We start from the raw sequence: 18,938 nt of genomic DNA on the forward strand, positions 1-18,938 counted from the left end.
TGTGATCATTGCTTTGTCTTTCAGATGAGCCACAGAGTAGCCAACTAGACTTGCAGAGATGGAACTTTGGCTGCCATAGTACAACTCTAGATGTTCAGATTTCCATTTCCCAGTGATAGGCAGTACACGTGAGTACACAGAATACAACTAAAAAGTCTCATCTTAAATCTATGGAAGTTAACGTTTGTTTTCAGCTAAGTTTCCAGACACTGTTCTCTATGAAAGGCAGTGTTCAATATCTGCATGACAGAGAATATGGAGGACATTACGCTGTCAATCATGCACAGCAGAAACCATGCCTTTGTTCTTGATTTGTTCACCATCTAACAAAAATGTGTCTTGACTCAGGTTTTGAGGCTCCTGTGTCTCAGAGAAATACTAATGAACAGAAGAACAGCTACCTGCAGCTTGTAATGCTAAAGAAGATAATTTCTAGAAACTAACATGTTTGGGATTTAAACAATACGATAAATATAAAATTACAACAACTTCTGTTTCCAAATAAACCAATGGCACAAGCGTACCCAGACTGAGGATTCAGATACATGGATTTCATACAGTATAACATATAAATTAAGTCTTGCCAAAGACAGGGAGTGAAAGTCAGAAATATTCACATAGCCCTGACATTCTCAAAGCTACATGTTGATTAAGATGCCTAAGATTTTCTTCCAACCTCTACTTCTGTGTGGGCAAGACAGCCTTATATCATCACCAGAACTAAGCACACAACAATGCCTAAGCAACAACCAGACAGTGGTGGCTTTACTCAACTATATAGGACTGAGGAAACTAGTAAAAAGTCCTTCTGGGATTAGCATATCATAATACTGTACTTCACTTTCCAAAAAGATTGTTGTAAAACATTTTCTCTAGGAAAGAGTGAGAACAATCCAAATGGGCAGATACACATTGGAATGTTCACTCACACAGCTCAAAAGTCCTCTGAAAGCTTGGTGTTACAGATGAAACAAAAAGGCAAAGCCTAATTCAGAGTACTTGTGCATTCTGTATTATTTTAAGCCTAGGGTAAATAATCTCAACAGCTAACAGTGCTTTACTGTATCACAGGTTGAGCAACAGATTAACAAACTTGTTTTTAATTTTTTTTCTTCTTATGGGCCACCATTCCTACATGAAAAACCTTTCAACCACGTTGGGTGACAAGGCTGGGGAAACAGCTCCATACTGTAGCGTGGCTAGAGAGAACCCCTTCGAGCAGCACATCTGAATGGAGTAGCTGGTACGATCTGCAAAGCAGCTGAGACAGACACTTGGGACTTAATAGTTCACCAGTAGTTTATGGACCATAGTTTTAGAAGCCCTGAAGTGATTTAAGCACCAATGTCACGTGTCCAAATAAACTACAAATATTCTACAAAATGTACTTTATGAAGCAAATAAATCATAACTTCTTTAAACTCCTTAACAATCCCAATATCACAATACCTATTGAAGAGGAAATCTTAATCCAAATAACTAGTGGCTTACACATTTCAGTGTGAAATATAATTTTTGAAGTACGTAAGTTCTGAAGGCAACTGTTTGTACTGTTAAAGGGGTTGTCTAAGATAATATATAAGCATGAAGAATTACATGGTGCTGGAAGAATACAGTGTTCCAAGTTGTAATTCTCATATCCCAACTTCACAGATATGTTTATAATAGAGAAAACCTTTAGAAAAGATTACCTGTAGTTCTTGCTGTGAAAACGGTACTTTATGAAAGCAAAAAAAAATAAGACCGACCTGAGTAGCCTACTGTATACACAATTACCAATTCTAAAGTCTAAATTCATCTGTCTGTCCACTTCCAACTACTGAAGGATTCACAACTAATGCTGCAGACCCATTCACACACACAGGACTCCAATTTCAGAAGCTGCTGATGGATGTTTGCATCAAGGTTTTCATTTCAATATCACATTCTAAATGCTTGCTATTGTACAATATCACTCTTAACCTCTTTTAAAATGAATCAACCTTAATCTTTTCATTTCAATGATACGATTTTATGTACTTTAGATAGAAAACAGAACAAAACAAACATTCCCCAAACTCCTTACATACCATAGTTCTAAATTTTGAATCACTCTTTAGTAATTCTGCTATAAGACTGGTTCAGCCATCATTAGGGTATTTCATTGTTTGCGCTTTGTATATCCACAGAGTGCTTTCCTAGTATTATCAATGCAGTCTCGTTACAGAGTAATTTCAGTGAGTCAATACACACCAGCAGTTTGAAACAGCAGGGACTCAAAGCCTGAGGAGGGCAAACTTATCACAGTATCTTTCTTGATTTCTTGGAACACAAATGTGATAGATAAACAGGACCCACACTTCATAAAAAGTGGCAAGGTACTTTTCTAGGATCATAGGGTACATAGAAAACACAAGCTCCAGAGGCTTTTGAAACACAAGGTCTTTGACAGCAAAGAGGGTCTCAGCTGAAGGTTAACTATATGCACAACACGCACCGGTAACGTTTGTGGCTCTTGGACTCAATCCTAAACCTTCAAAGTTCTGTATAAATACAGAATATTTAAGTGTCCTAAAACACTCTTTGAAAAGATACGCGACCCACACAGTCTTTCTGTATTATGAAGGAGCACCGTCACGTTCAGAAAAGAAGTTCTTGCATTTGCAATGTTTTGTTTGGCCAAAAATATATTCCTTCTTCCTTGTTACATCTATGTGATTTCTTAATCGTAAGACAGTATGATTGGCTGTACTGATGGCACCTAGCATTAAGAGGCTACCCAACATACAGAAATAAATGCTCTATAAAATCATCAGGTGCAAGTTCTTACAAATCAAGAGACAAAAATCTTCAATCCTCCATTCCAATTAATCCTACCTTGAACTGGTATTCCTAAACAAAACAAGGAAAGAGAAATACCACTGAAAATAAGTCTTCTAACGCTTTTCTTCAAGTGGCTTGCACAAGACTGAGAGGACTAGAGAGTAAGTAAAAAAGAGACAGAAGAAAAGTAGATGAATGAAATGTGCATGAGCATACTTCCTTGTCTGTATTAGTTCTGCAGCAATTTTTCAAAATGCTGTTGACACCATAATAGTCCCCAGGGAGAACATGTTAACTAAAGGGATAGCAGCTTCATTTATCAACAGTGGGACACAGCAAATTTGCCTGTAGAAATTATGCCAACCTGCTAATACAGCTAATCAGGAATTAGTAAAATCAAGTCATGCTATAAGAAGTCAAGGTCAAATTGCAGGATTTTACTATAATTACTGGGGATTTCGGAGTTGTTCATTCTATAGAGTATGTTCTACAAGACTACAATGCACAGCCAAACATGGGGTTGAACAGACCAAAAAAATACGCTAACAGTATGGAATAGGTAAACAGTTTTCTTTGAGAAACCTGAGCTCCCCTGCCCATTCCTGGAAAAATAAAGGAAGCTTAAAAGGTTTTGTCCACAAAGATTGCATGATAGCATAGAGATCCTCTGTTACAGTTGAAGTGGGAAAAGATATCAAAATATTATGTTTTCACACATAGAACTTAAACTTCAGGTAGCCCACTTCCTTTTAAATGTACAGTTCTTCAGATAATTCAGGAATTAAAAAATGTCCTCCGATAATTCCGTATTAAAAAAATTATCACAGGCAGAGGGCATCAGATGAAAGGGCACCAATACATGAGAACAGGACCTCTAATTATACTTCATTTATACTATTCACTTTCAGTTATATTACTCACAATGGGAAGAAGGTAGAATAGAAATTTCCTTGTTTTGACAGTGCATATAAAAATCTAGGCCTTTGCAAACACAGTTAAACATTTTCTTGCTTTTGTTTTGGTTATATTGGGTTGTACATGCAGATAAGCCTTTTGAAGCCGTATCAGCCAGACCAAGCGGAGTCTTTGATAATCCAGTATCTATGACAGAACCTTCTCTGTCTACATCTCACATCTGAAAAAGAAACACGGGAATTTAACTACATTCACAGGCATCTTACAAGCTGTGATGTTTTTTCCCTTTTGAAAAACCTAAATCATGCCATTTGCTTTGCTAATCGGTTTTACCTGCTTTCCATTTATTCTATTCATTTAGGAAGATGTGCTACGTAGACTTCCAGTTACCTCTAGATAGGGAGTTCCTGCCAATGATCGGTTAGCATTCTTGCACAGTGGGTTTTGTCTTACAATACATACACAATTGGTAATAGGATATTTCACCTCATTCTTTATATATTGGCCATCTTCCTAAACAAAGGCAATCAATTAATTCCACTCTTTTCTCCCACTCTGGACTTTTCAGAGTGACCTGTGATAATTTTGGCAAATGCTATCTTTTGGACTTGCGTACTGCAGAGCAGCATACCATCTGCTCCATACTGTGATGGGTTAGTCAAAACATCACGTAGAAATTGGATTCACTGTGAAATTAGTCATGCACTAGCTCAGAAGCTGCTAATAATGCATAGATAATACAAGGATTTGCAGAAAATACCGATACTGTATTCTGATTACCAAGCAGAACTTCACTCTGATGCCTGCAGGTCTAGAGTTCCCACTAGACGAGCAAATACATATGCACTAATACATTACATGGGTAAATCCAGAACCCTGGCACCAGCATATTAAAAGCAGTGGCATAAGGGCTCTCCATCAGATTTTGTTGTTAGTTTGGGCTCAAGGATCCTTACACCTTTTACTATGAAAAATAAAATATGACTTCCAACTTACTTTTAAAGAGTAAAAAAATACAAGCATGGAAAGCTGCCTTATATTGCTTAATGAACTGAACCATAACTTACTCATCTATTTTGTTTTGTTCAAAAAGCACTTCCTAAAACAGTCCTTCAAGGAAAGGAGAAGTGTTCAGAAAGGCAGAACCCTGAGTAGAAAGAAATCACAAGCACACTTTAACAAAGACCATGAACGTAAAGCAAGATGGACGTATCTTATGCCCTTGCTACGTCTTTACAGAGATAAAATTTTGAAATAACAGCCCTTTTCATTGATACAAAAATACTATTCATGTATATGAACATTAGTGAATAGAAAAGAAATGCAATTTGCCTGGGTATCAATGGCTTGAGTGGACAGAATACTGAGATGTAAACACATCTGAGACTAGACAGTCATTTAATGGTTTTGTCATGAAGAATACTTTTGATTTTTGTAACCCACTGTCATGACCTAAAGAGTTACCTGGTTCACAGGTGTATAGAGATCGCAGCCATGGGTTTGTAAGATTCCATAACACACAAGGACCCGGATGCTTTATCCTCTAAATTTCTCTATTTTGTTACAGATTACCACCAATACCACAAAAATCACCAGTCACAGCTATTTGTTGCAATTACCAGTCACTTCAGCATGAGCCATGACAGTTCCTTGAATAGTTTTAATCAAAACTTTGAAAAGGCTCATAGCAAGTTACTGCAATATTTTCATAAAACAAAAAAACACTGGCTACACTTGCACAAAGCACAGTTACATAGCCGCAATAAATTACTTTTTCTGTTATGATATTTTTCCTATGGCATATAAAACCTGCCTTATTTGTATACAGCATTAAAAGGCCACTGGCTACATCCTAGCATAGAGGATATCCAAACATGCCTGACTTCCACTTAAGTTTTTAATCACAGAATATAGGAGATACATATGTGACAATGGTTCTATCCCAGTTCTTTCAACTGAATAAATGTACGCTTAACTGAGAAAAAGAGATATGCCAGTTCAGGGCCAAAGGAATTCACAAAGACATATTTAAGACTCGGGGGAAAAGATAAAAAGACTCCTAAAATTAACATTAATAGCAAGCACACAGTGTAATCTTAAAATATTTTTAAGGTATTAGGGACATAACACCTGAAGGCTACAAATGCGTCTTTCATGATGTCATGGTTTAACCCCAGCCAGCAACCAAGCACCACGCAGCCGCTCGCTCACTCCTCACCCCTCCCAGTGGGATGGGGAGGAGGAGCGGGGGAAAAAAAGTAAGACTCGTGGGTTGAGATAAGAGCAGTTTAATAACTAAAATAAAATAAAATATAGTACTAACAACAATAATAAAAAAATATAATAATAATAGTAATGAAAAGGAATATAAGAACAACAACAAAGATAAATAACACCCAAGAAGAGACAAGGGATGCACAATGCAATTGCTCACCACACGCTGACCAATGCCCCAGCAGCGATCCGCCCCTCCCAGCCAACTCCCCCCCATTTATATACTGGGCATGACGTTCTATGGTATGGAATACCCCTTTGGCCAGTTCGGGTCAGCTGCCCTGGCTGTGCTCCCTCCCAGCTCCTTGCACACCTGCTTGCTGGCAGAGCATGGGAAACTGAAAAGGCCTTGGCTTAAGATAAGCGCTACTTAGCAACAACTAAAACATCACTGTGTTATCAACATCATTCTCACACTAAATCCAAAACACAGCGCTGTACCAGCTACTAAGAAAATTAGCTCTATCCCAGCCGAAACCAGGACACGTGAATACTTCATATAAATTAGCATCTGCTGTTGTGGTTATTCACTGAAATCACACACAAAAGGATGATTTGACACACACACACAGAGGTAGGTGAACAAAAAATGTGGCTTCTACTCTTCATAATATATTGAAATACTTACTCCCAATGATTAAGACACTTAAGGCAGACATACAGTGAAATTTCACCCTCTCCAGTAAGATATTATCAATACTGCTGGACTGAGCTTCTGTCATTGACCTTGGACTGTAACAAATAGAAGTCCTGTAGCTCTGCAGAGAGTATATAAAGCAGTCCCCTTGAAAAGAAGCTAGAGAGGCATCATTAGAAATTTTCCGTGCCTACAGAAATTCTGTGATTTAAGTGCTACGTTGTTGTATTGTGAATGTTTGTGTCATCTGTCATTGGGTGAAGATTCACAGAGCAATCTCTCAAAATATCTTGCCAAGCAGCAACCCCCCCAGCCCTGTTGCAGCTCTGCAGCTGTTTAACAGCCTATGATGAAGATACTTTCTAGGTGGATCAGGATGCTGTTTGTTAGCTGCTCTACGAGAGGAAAAGCAAAAATAGACTCACTGTTTCTCCTAATATCAGAGTTTAAATCTCACCATATTGTTATCTGGTGAGTTCTTTTCTGTCCATAATTTTATTTTAGATATATAAAAATTCAATAGAATAAAAAACCTCCAAAAGAGACAGATGGCAAACAGGTCATCTGACCTTCTGCCTTTAAATACAGCGGTCTAAACAGTGCATTTCTGCATGGAGTTTGATTTGAAACAGCAGAACCTTTTTAGTCAGAAAACAGGAAATATTTATAAAAAATTGAAAATGTTTGCTTTTTTTTTATAGTACCTTTCAAGACTGTCTTGTCAAAGCATTGCTCTTCCCTCCCAGTTAGGGTAAATAACTATTATAATTTTATGGGTAAATAAAAAGACTAATTTTTAAATTTAAAAATACCAATTCTACTTTCTGTATGAAAAAATGTATATGAAAACAGTATAATTTGACTGAAAGAGGAAAAACTTGTTTTGCAAGCTTAAAAAGATAGTTTGACTTTAGTTCACTTTAATTAACTTTTACACCTGCACTCAACCAATGAGCCGAGGGGTAAGATTAGCCACAGTATATGATGCTAACGGGAGTTCAATTCAATATTTATTATTTATCCCAGTATTCTGCAGGAATTAATTAATTTAATGAGCAAACAGGCATTATGAATATTAGAACAGATTTTCAACATCACAGATATTTATGTCACTGGAGGTAACAGAGAAGATCTTTAATTGTGAGGCAATAGGTTGTCATTTTTTCCCCTAAGTATTTCTCTTCTACACCGATGCTTTTTATTTCAAAACTTTCGTCTCACTGATTCAGACCTAAAACTGCTCACTTTGCAGGCTGGATTCAATGTAAGCTTGTCTTATCAGGACACATTACTTCTCTAAGTGGGTCATTCTGCTTCCGGTTTTCTGTCTCATTTCACTGGCGTACAACACCTTTTTGGAAAATCCTTTGTTATTCTTTTTTGTTTCACTAGCTGTTTTTTTAAAATATTCATTTTGGTTTTAGATCTATTGCCTAATTGTCAGCAATAAATTTTCCAGCAATATTAGAGTCATGATTCCATTTAGCAAAAAATGTTTCAAAACTGGTATTTTAAGCTCTCAGAGATATTGTAAAGGAACTTCACCATTCATTGCTGCTATTAGGGTGTTTATGGATCAGATTCCAGTCTCCTAAGTCCTAGTTCCTTGCATTCATTCCAGTGACTCACGTTTTGTTACTACACTCACAAAGTGTTGTATTAATGGAGACTGAATAACACACACCCACACTCTGGGACATCCACTTCGGGCCTCACGGTTTTACTTTTTACTGGTACTTTCACACATTTGTTTACCATATTTCAGATGCTTGAGGCCTTGATAACATCATTATAGAAATGTTTAATCAAACCCACAGCTTATTCTGACAATATTTGGCATTAGTAACAGCTATAACTCACTAAAGACATTAAACTGGCAAGCTTACTCGTGAGGTTTTTCAGTGGCTTTTAAATAATCAAAAATCATGTGGCATAAAACAGATATTTAGATACATACTGCAATTCTGAATTATTCTACCATGACTTTTTGTATACAAATGTATACAAATAAGAAGAATCGGCAGATTTCTTCCAATGTTATATATAAATTTAAAATAAAACAGTAGCTACTTACAAAACTTGTATATTCCCCAAGTAGGCAGAAGCCCCATTCAACTGAATGGCCAAAAGACAGAATTAAAGATACTGCAGATGCCAAAAAGATGTGCAGGTTCAAAACCTGTTTAGAGAAAAATCTTAGGAAAAATGTTTATTACAGGTTATTAAAGGCAAAAAGGGAGACTTCCTTAACAAGCCATTATATCTAAGTCATAAGTTGGAGAAATTTAGGAACATATTAAAGATTATTGCACATCTGCTTGTTCTTATAGGTTTATAATACCTGTTACTGGCCATATTAGAGTAAAACATCATGCACAATAGTCTCACCAAGCATAACCATTGTCATGCTCTTAACACTTTATCTTAGGCAGGAAATTACTGGTAGTTTTCTTAGGATGTAAATTGGAAAACACTGATGAGCAACATGCAGAATTTACAATTGCTTCAATTACTCTCATAAACCATTCCTTTTTTAAAAATGTCAATACTACAAGATTGCTTTTGGGAGCTTATTTCTTTCTGCCTTCTTTTTAATACTATTCTGCATTAAATGGATGTTCAGCTATTTCCTCAGAAGCAAATCTGTCTCTCAAGATGTACACTTCCTTCATAGCTCCCATGGAACTGCATGAACAGTCAAGAGAAGAGACAATCAATATTTTTTAAAAGAAATCAAAAAGCAATGTCTTCCCTTACAAATAATAAAATTAACACAGTCTATTTTCAGCTATTTGGTCTTTAACCTGAATACATTCAGACTGCCAGAATCTCCAAATATGGGTAGTTGCAAATTAAATTGTTTTAATTTTTGCACATAACTTGTATTTGTCAAACTCACTTACATGCAAAAACATATAATAGATGTGTCTATTCAAACAGGTACACCACAAGTCCTTATTCTGGGTCTGATAGATTACTGCTAAAATGTTAGCCTATTATGAAATGCTTTGATCTTTCTCAAATGGACTGTTCACATGCTTCAGGTTAAGACTATCTTCAAGTATTCTGTGATATGAGGTCATTTATGAAATCACTTCTTCAGTTATCTCACCTTTTGTAAACAGTCACTGTTTTTGAGAAACGTAATTAGTATAAGAACATTCTGTTTTCTGTTAAGTAATGAAGATGGCGGCAATCATGAACAGTTTCAGAGAGGTAGCTGACACATTCTGGACTTTGTTGACTTGAACTCTTAGATGTCAAAATTATATCCTGTAAAACTTGGTATCGTTTGACATTGATAAAGACATGGACATTTTCCTTTCCTTGCACACTGATGCTAATATGGCCAAGAGGACGGTGTTCACTGCGCACTCTCAGGTAATCCACTATAAAGATTATTTCTGGAACAAAATGAAACTATATCAGACATGATTTTCCCAGGATGCAGTAAGATAGACATCTGGTTTCCCTGGAGAGAGCCAGATCTGGTTTGGAGGATGCTATTACCAGCAAAAGACATGTACCATTCAACATAGTGTATTGCTTAAATAGTAGGTACCTAATTTCAATCCCAGTCAAATTGGTGCTTTCCCAGTAAAAGAAAATAACTGTCCTGACAATAAACCCCAGACATTTTATGTACCTGATATTTCTAAGCAGCAACTGAATTTAAAAAACAAACAAAAAAACTTACTTTCTTTCAATAAGGAACAGAAAAAATATGCAAATACTCACAAGTTTAATCTGTTTTTTTTTAAAAGAAAGAAACTAAAGTGTTCTATATTCAAAATAGTTTCTTCTACCATTATTACATACACCCTCTGCCAGGTAAGAGTAGAACTGCTGAAATACTACTCCACCAAATTCACCAAGGAACACATTTTATGCTTACCAAAGCGACTAGATGATTTGAGAGGCAGCAGTGGCAGTGTTTGCCTTTGCAAAGCAAAACCAGAGGCAAGTATAGGAAGCAAAGGAATTGAGTACCAGTGTCCCACATTTAATATAGCGGAAGTTGAATCTAGTGCAAAATGCTTTTCCAGAAAAACAACTTCTGAGTAACATGATGATAGTTGAATTTCTGCTCCGAAGTACAATCTTTGAATCCTCAAAAAGAGGAGAAAACATTTCTGTAAACACAGATTGTGAACTACAATTTCCTACAAATTGTCACTAGATGGCATCTTGTCATCACACTTTAAATCTCAGAGTTCATCACCACTGTCATTCCCCTGTGATGGAAAATACTAAACAAAGTGTCCTGATAAGATTTCAGTTTACTGTAATGCGTAAAATCCTAGGTTTACCATTATGCAATACATACTGTCCTACTGGAAGTCACCTCAAAAATGGCAGAAAATTAATATTCATAAGTTGGCTCTTGATACACATCGCAATGCATATATAAAAGTGATATCAAAACTATAAAGGGAAGTTAAAAGGGGCTGTTGGGGAGCGTAGGCTGTTTGTGGTTGGTTTTTTTGTTTTCTAATTTATATTTGTCATCCATCGGAATTCTCAGAAGTTTTTATTGCTGGCTTTTAGAAGCATGTTTTCTGGTTTTGGTTTTGTTTTTTTAAAGTTCTAGGGTTTGATACTTTACAAACATTGTTAATATGAACTAAATGCAAAAGAAAACCAGAGAAAATATTAACTGAACTATAAATACTTTAAATAGTAATGATGCATCGATTTATTTGCCTCTAGGAGAACGATAAAAGCATCAAAATGAACGGTATACAATTCTCATAACACAGCTAAGTAGAATTTGTTTGATGGGCAGCTATACAATAGTTAGAATCTTGCTTGCACAAACATTTATGCAAATCAATAATTTTATTCATTTGTTTTCCAGTAGCACTTTTTTGCAACTTCTGACTGAAAACCAAGCAAAAGGAAAAGATTCAAAGGAAAAGCTGGGCAAAATTATCACATTCCCTTTAGTTTCACTTGAATGCTAACAGTAGAGATTTACAGAACTGCTGTATGAAATTTAATGTTTATACCCTATTACATATAGTCTCTTGCATTCCATCTATGGGAGCACACTCCAGCCCACAAACAATTGAGTACTGCTAGCAGTGAAAAACGTCAACTTCTATACAGCTTTTATACAACTTTCACGCAGACACAGCCTTTTCCCGCTTTTTCTTAATCTGTTTGCTTATTCTTAGATTGTGAGTATGCTCACAAACTCCTTCCTGAAAGTCTGTTAAATTCCAGTATTTACAACTACCAAAACCTGAACATTACTAACAGCAGCAAAGGCATTTGTTTTTCTCCTTTGCTTATTCTGCAATTCCTTTTAAAAGAACCCTGTTTCAGTTCATTTAACCCATAGAGTGGCTTCCTTAATCTTCCAAGTAGAAGAGGTGTGTGGCCAAACTTGATTGAGAGCCTTCAAACATCACTTTGGCTTATCCTTCATGAGTAACAACACAAAGAAAAACTTACATAGACACTCACTCTATTCATAAATGTCCTCTTCATTGGATATGACTTCCCTCTATGTATTGAGCTGCTGTTCAACCCCAGCTTTTCTTTCCACACCAGAACCATGAATATTCAAGAAGATGCAAGGATCTTTCATCAAACTACCTGGCATTTCAGTAGCTCTCTAGGATCCACCTGCTTGTTAGCATTTGAATTTCCAGCTATTGGAAATTGCGTATTCTTATTTTATTTAGACTGACTTTTAACTCCTTGGCTAAAGCACAGAGGTAGAAAAACTTCTGATAGTGAAAGGAAGGCTGCTAAGAGAACAAGGCATTGCTTAGTATCATCTCTACTGCCAGCCAAGATGACACCAAACTATTTTAATCAATAAAAAAAAAAGAATGTCAACCTCTGTCAACTGATCCTAGAGATCTGCTTTTCTAAGAATAATAAACCAGCTACAACTTTGTAGGTGTCCACACCATTACCACTCTAGGCAAGGCTAACCCCTGATAAAAAAAACATTCAACAAGGTACGCACCTAATTTAATAATAACATACAAGTCATAACCTGATGGAAGAGGAAAAGGGTATCAAATATATTGCAGGAGTTTGAATGTAAGAATAACTGGTTTGTCTTAATTTCATTTATCATTAAATAACATTTATAATTTGAGGTTTTTCTCTATACAACCTATAATAGTAACACTATCTCATCATCTAAATGATGTTGGAGTATTTTCAAGGAGACTATTTCCAGTTAACATGGACTGCAACCTCTAGCCATTGGGCCAAACTCATCTGATGCGATAAAAAAACCACAGCCATGTGCAATAATAATGAGCAATAACACCGTAAACAAATGAAGAGGTAAGGAATAAAAGTCAAGGTTCTTTAACTGCTTCTAATTTTTCCTGTCTGCTGTGGATTAACACAGCAATAGATTTCATGTGTCTGAATACTCAAAAGCAGCCAGACCCTGTGATGTAAAACTTGAGAAAATCTTCCCATGTTAGGCAACTTGGGTAGAATTTTGACCTCATTCTGAATTCAATTCACATGCAGTGAAACCCATAAAATACTCTCAGATCCACATGATAGAGCTGTAAAGAATTTTCCTATATTTTGCAGCAGTTCTATAGATTACGTTGAGAATTAAAAAAAATTATCAAGAGTTTCCCCAGATTTTTTTATTCTCACAAGTTAGATCAGTTCTACAGTATCATTTGAGATATCTGCACAACGTACTTTCCCTTTTCCCCTGCGCAGAACACTCCCCCCTCCCGCCCAACATATTATCCAAATGCTCTGTGATGATGCTTAGGGAGGAGTTGTTTTTTCTTTCAATTCTATTCTTGTCCCTGGTAGTGACAGATTTATTTAATATTTCTTTTAAGAATGCTGGTACTAAGATACACTCCATTCAATAGAAATCTAAAATTTAAGTAAATCCACTTTTTTTTTTGCAAGCCATTATCTCCAGCTAATAGATACCTCTCCCGAAGCAGCAGTAGAGATAAGGTAACTTCAGGTAGCTAGCACATTTCTATTCAGATCACAGGCAGCAATTCTCGCAGCAATTTTATTTCTCAGTAAAAATCATTATTGTCCCTACTGAATTACCCTGAAGAGTCCTATTTTACTCCCAGTACCTTTTCTCAACATCTCTTGATTAAAAACAGTACATTATATTTGTTATCAAATATCAACATATAGACAAGACTTTGAGAAATGGAGAATAGGGAAACAAGAAAAGGGACAAAAATGGTAGAATCCTAGCCCAAATACAGCCCTCTAGATTCTGGCAGCTAGTCATTTGACAGCTTCCTAAAGCTTCCCAATAGTCATTTCTTCAGTCAGATTTTCTTAGCTCCACAGGTATAACTGATTGCTTGATGAGATATAAGAACAAAAGAAAGGTTTTAAAAGGCACAATCACTCAGCTTAACAAAAACATCTTGAATTATTTAACAAACAATCTATTAAGCAGCTATACCTATCAAAAACATGAAGTTTGATAGATCTGATTCACCACTGAGTTACCACTGTAGTTATATATCACCATAACTCCAGCCATTTCAATGAAGTCTCAATTATGTAACAAGTAAATTCAGTCTCTGAGTTTCAGCTGCATTAGACTTTCACATAGGATCTGTCACTAAGAGCAGGAAAAGCAGGCAACAATTATTAAAAAAAAAATACCTGGAAATAAGCCTTTCAGGCTCTGGAACTGGGGCATTATTCAATAATTCATTCTCGGATCCATTTGAATTCTTATCTGTCAACTCTCCTTTTATTACCAGATTGTTCTATAAGCAATGATCTGGCAACACATTTGAAAAATCTATGTATTCCTTCTCATCCATCACAACAAACAATTTTCCAAGCAACAACAGAGACAGCACAATTTCAAGAGAAATAAGCTCAACTCTTAACGCATTATTTTTTGTGTCATGGTTGTGTGGCATCAGAAATATCATGGAAAACATGAAACCCTTTTCTCTTCCCATCACAACCATCTTCAGCAGATCAAAATACACTTCTAAACTTGCCTTTATAGCTCTTCCCCTCATCCAAAAAATCAGCAAAATGCAATAATTAAAGGTCTAAGTTACTGAGACTCAAGCAAGACAACTGAAATCCTGTTTTTTTTAAGGCAGTACTTTGAAGTTTGAGGACACTTTCTTACAGGCAACAGCAACCAAAGCATTCAATCATAAAGTAAAAAAAATAAATTAGAACTTCCAGGTTAAGTTTGGCCAACAAATTCTGTAAAGTCCCCATCCCATCCCTTTCCCCTCCCTCTTTTTTTTAAAGGGGAAAAGGATTTTTCAATATGAAATTACAGGTGTTTCTAAAAACTTGTTCTGCACTTGTAGCAGACCATTTTCTATTTTAGAAAATACATTTAGCCAGAAAAACACTACATCATTCTTCAAAACATTAATTTTTAACTGATACAAACCTAATTTCAATGCAAATATATGAAGCGCAAAAACAAGTTTCTAAAAATACACCTTCACCTCTCAACATTATTTTACAAGTTAACTTTTGACAAACTAACAGAAAGGCTGCAACTTTTCAGTAGCTATTAAAGCTTTCAAAAGCTGTTCTAGTAGGAAGGAAGTATCAGTATCAGTGCAGAAAGAATTACTGAAAGATATTCTTCCAAAACTTAGTATATCGGGTAAAAAAGGATTCTGTCAAATCATCATCATCAGATACGTTAAAAATCTTTTGTATACATTTTGATCTTTCAAGATATTTTTATATTAATGTAAATATGACTAAGCAGTTTCAAAAGGCAGTGATTTCAAACTGAAAGACACTTCATTTGGAAAAAGTCCAACCACCTCCTCCTTTCAAAGGACTTCTAATGTTTAAGGTTCATATTTTAAATTGCATTACTCATGCCTGCAAACAGCAAAAAAGGGTTTGCCAAACACTTGAAATATTGTGTATGTCCTTATTCTGACATAAATCCACGTTCCTACAACCTCAAGTCTGAGGGGGTACAATTTAGATAATAAGACGAAAAAAATAATGACAAAAAACCCCCAAATGTGCATAGAGTGATGTAATGCCAATTACTGGCATCGTCCAACCAGAGGCACTTGGAAAGGCCCTATGGCATGATATTAGTGTTTTAGAGAGACGAAAAAAGATTAAAGGGACTTGACTGCAATGAATGCTGAACTCTTAGTGACATCAAATGGAGTTGAATATCATCAGCACCTTTGTAAATCAGGCCTCTAACACCTTAGCATGAACTTATTTTATGGTACACTTACTTCCCACCAAGCGATAATATTATGTGGAAAATGAAGAAGGATAGGTGCAGTATAGCGACAGACTAGATTATTTCTATCCATTAAGCCAGTATAAAGTAGTTCCTCTTGGTCCAGTCCTGCTCAGTTTTCAAGCAAACAGTGGCATTACTCTTGTGAACACTTTGGTCTTGCATGCCACTGAACTTGTCCTAACTTTTGTTTTCTTTTTCGGTATCTACCCTCAGTTGGGGACATCATTACAATATGAAATTGCAGGGGGGCTTGCAGTTGTACCCCACCCTACAATTTACTCAGATGCTATCCTCTGCATAGCAGCGAGACACAACCCAAAGCCAAGTCTGTATGTTGATATGATAGTAGCACACAAGATAGATTCACTGGGCTATTAATGAACTTCCACTCTAATCATTTGTATTCAGTTTGGTAAGACAGATCTTTGCTATACTATATATTCAAGTATTAAAGGACTTTTAAGCAAATTCAAATACAGTCTCTTCAAAAGCAGCAAGGTGTCACAGGTAAAAATTGGTTCCAGTGATTGATGACTGAAATAATTTAAAAGAAGATCTAAACTCAGGTACAGAATCTAATCCATTCAGCAAAACGCTTCTACTTACTGGACCTTGAGGACTGTTCTTGGCACTGGAAACCAGAGTCATAACATCAGAATTATAGTCCTGAAAAGAGAGAGGAGGAAAAAAGAAAAAATCAGATTAAACAGAATATTTTGCACTTTACATAACAGGAATAACAATCAACATTGAGCACCACTATAATTAGGCTCAGAGGAGCCATTAGTAAAACATTTGATTACAGAGATTTTCATTGCGATTCATCTTACGCATTAGACCCTCTTTACTAAATTACACGCTTTTTTTTGTTTTACTATAATGATCCCCAAGAAGGCTAGTATTCTTATCCCTATCTTAGAAGAGTGTGGGTGGGAAGGACAGGATGATGATACAGCTACTGCCTTTCAGAAGCTCAGTCAAGAAGTCCAATAAACTTCCTGAACTAGGTCTGCACAGCCTCGCCATTAAAGTTTGGGTGACAGTTTCTCAGCCGCCTGAAATTCTCTTAGCATCTTGTCAAAAATGACTCCTTATTCCATTAGAAGGACCCTGGCTTATTTGCCTGCTTGGCAACAGCCACATAATGTTGTTGCGAACCACTATAGCATAGGCTGCGCAGGCAGGAGGGTTCATGGCTATGCTGGCACGCTCAGCAGACAGGCTCATAGCTGTGCTGGCTCATCATCCTTGCAGACAGGTCTACATTTGGGTCCATCCTAAAGCAATGTAAAATTCCTAGTTTTCTATCCCTCTTGAAGCTTCTTCTACATCCAAACTAGCATTCCACAAGTGTGGACACAAAGCAGTTTGGGGCTTAGGCACATCTTCTGAAGGCTTTGCAGTTACAGCTGAAGAGACCAGAATGCAGGGAAAAAAAAAGGAATATTATTGTAGTACAGATAAGTGTGAGAATAAGCTGACTACGCTGCTGTTAATACAATACAGAAACAAAGGCTTAGAGAGGGTTTTAAATAGGTGATAGAAGTGCTACAGTATCTAAATACAGACACAATAAATACAACTGCAAGACTCAAGTCAGTAATTAAAATGGAACCATTTTTAAAAGGGTATGTTAGAAAGTAGTTGGCATGTTAAATTTTTGTCTCTTCCCTAATCAATACAGCCATTACATTCATATTTATATTTTGAAAAGGCCTCCCAGGGCTAGCCTCCTGTTGTCTTGCCTTTCCTGTCAATAAGATCAGATTTGCATGTCAAAGTGAAGCTGTGCAGTTCCTCTTAACGTTTGGGAATGAAAGTCTGATAAGCTGAAATTGAGGCACATCTGGCAAAGACAGCAGAGAGTAACTGCTGTGAACTTCTTTTAATTATTATTATTATTTTCAAGTATGCCTCCAGATATTAAGCTTCTAGATCTTTTATTTATAGAAGATGTGCTATGATCCAGTAGACAGAACATATTTCAGGGAGTTGATAGTAATTCTCTGGTACTTCACTGCATGACCTTTCCACATTTCACTCCTCTGCATCCCAGTTTACCCATTAATATATGGAGGACTATACCACTTTCTCACCTAAAATGAAGCTTAATGTTTGTAAACTGTCTCAAAAGAGAGCTGTTGCAGAAACACAGCAGCTTGAAACATATTACATTTGCCACTGACACACAAAAAGAATTTATGGGCTACAAAAATTAACACCTCTAGTGGTATCAAAAATATTCTCATTATTTTAAAATTTTCCTCCATGTATTACAACTCAAGTCACAAAAGGGCCTTCTTCAGCAGTGAGCATCCACTTAGCATACTGGTTCCTGAAAAGTATAAATAGGAATATCAGTTGCTCTCTGTTCAACTAAGCCATTGTATACATTGACTTCTTCACAGGGAATGGCACGAAACAGACTTTACAAGACATATATAGATGCCAAACTACCATCAAAATTGGCCAACAGTCCAATTGCATGTTTCCCACAAAGGAAAGCAGTCACTTTTGTCCACTGTGAGAAGCTGCAAGCTCTCCGAGACTGACATCAAACAAAACCACCAACCAAATCATCTGTTCTGTTTTCTAGCCTCTGCGTTATTTAATAGCGCTTCCACATCCTTACTCACTGCTGTATCACTGAAAGGCTGTGCATTTGCTGCCTTTTCAGGTTTTCTTCCTGTTTACTCATTTCAGTCTCCTACTTTCTTCTTTTCCTTCACCTTAGCTACTCTATCTTATTGCTACCACCCACAGTTCAGCCACCCCATACCCATTTTACTACTTTGGTTTATTATGTACATCAGACAAACAGAATGTACACAGAGATATAGAAGAACGTATGTTCAACTATTTGTATTCAATGCCCATTACCTTCCACTGTCTTCTAATTAGCACGCTTTTTCTTGTTATAGAGCTATCATGCAGTAGGTTGCATGGCTGACCTTAGATCATAGTTTCGCAGTGCTTGTAAAGGGCACTGTAAGAATTCAGACCCGACAAGCTCACCATTTTGCAGGGGTGTTGCTCTTGGGAAACTCTCTAGGAGAGGCAGGCTGGCAG

At 36.5% G+C, this 18,938-nt stretch overlaps 1 protein-coding gene across 1 annotated transcript in view; it reads right to left on the reverse strand.

Moving 5' to 3' along the window:
* RBFOX1 (RNA binding fox-1 homolog 1) overlaps positions 1–18,938 on the reverse strand; it is a 1,343,363-nt gene that overhangs the window by 1,172,946 nt on the left and 151,479 nt on the right. The window contains exon 2 of the mRNA XM_050906339.1: positions 16,476–16,535. Coding sequence (XP_050762296.1) covers positions 16,476–16,535 — 60 coding nt within the window. The remainder of the gene's footprint in view (positions 1–16,475; positions 16,536–18,938) is intronic.

Source organism: Gymnogyps californianus, chromosome 15, assembly GCF_018139145.2.
Source record: "Gymnogyps californianus isolate 813 chromosome 15, ASM1813914v2, whole genome shotgun sequence".
NCBI classification, from domain to species: Eukaryota; Metazoa; Chordata; class Aves; order Accipitriformes; family Cathartidae; genus Gymnogyps; species Gymnogyps californianus.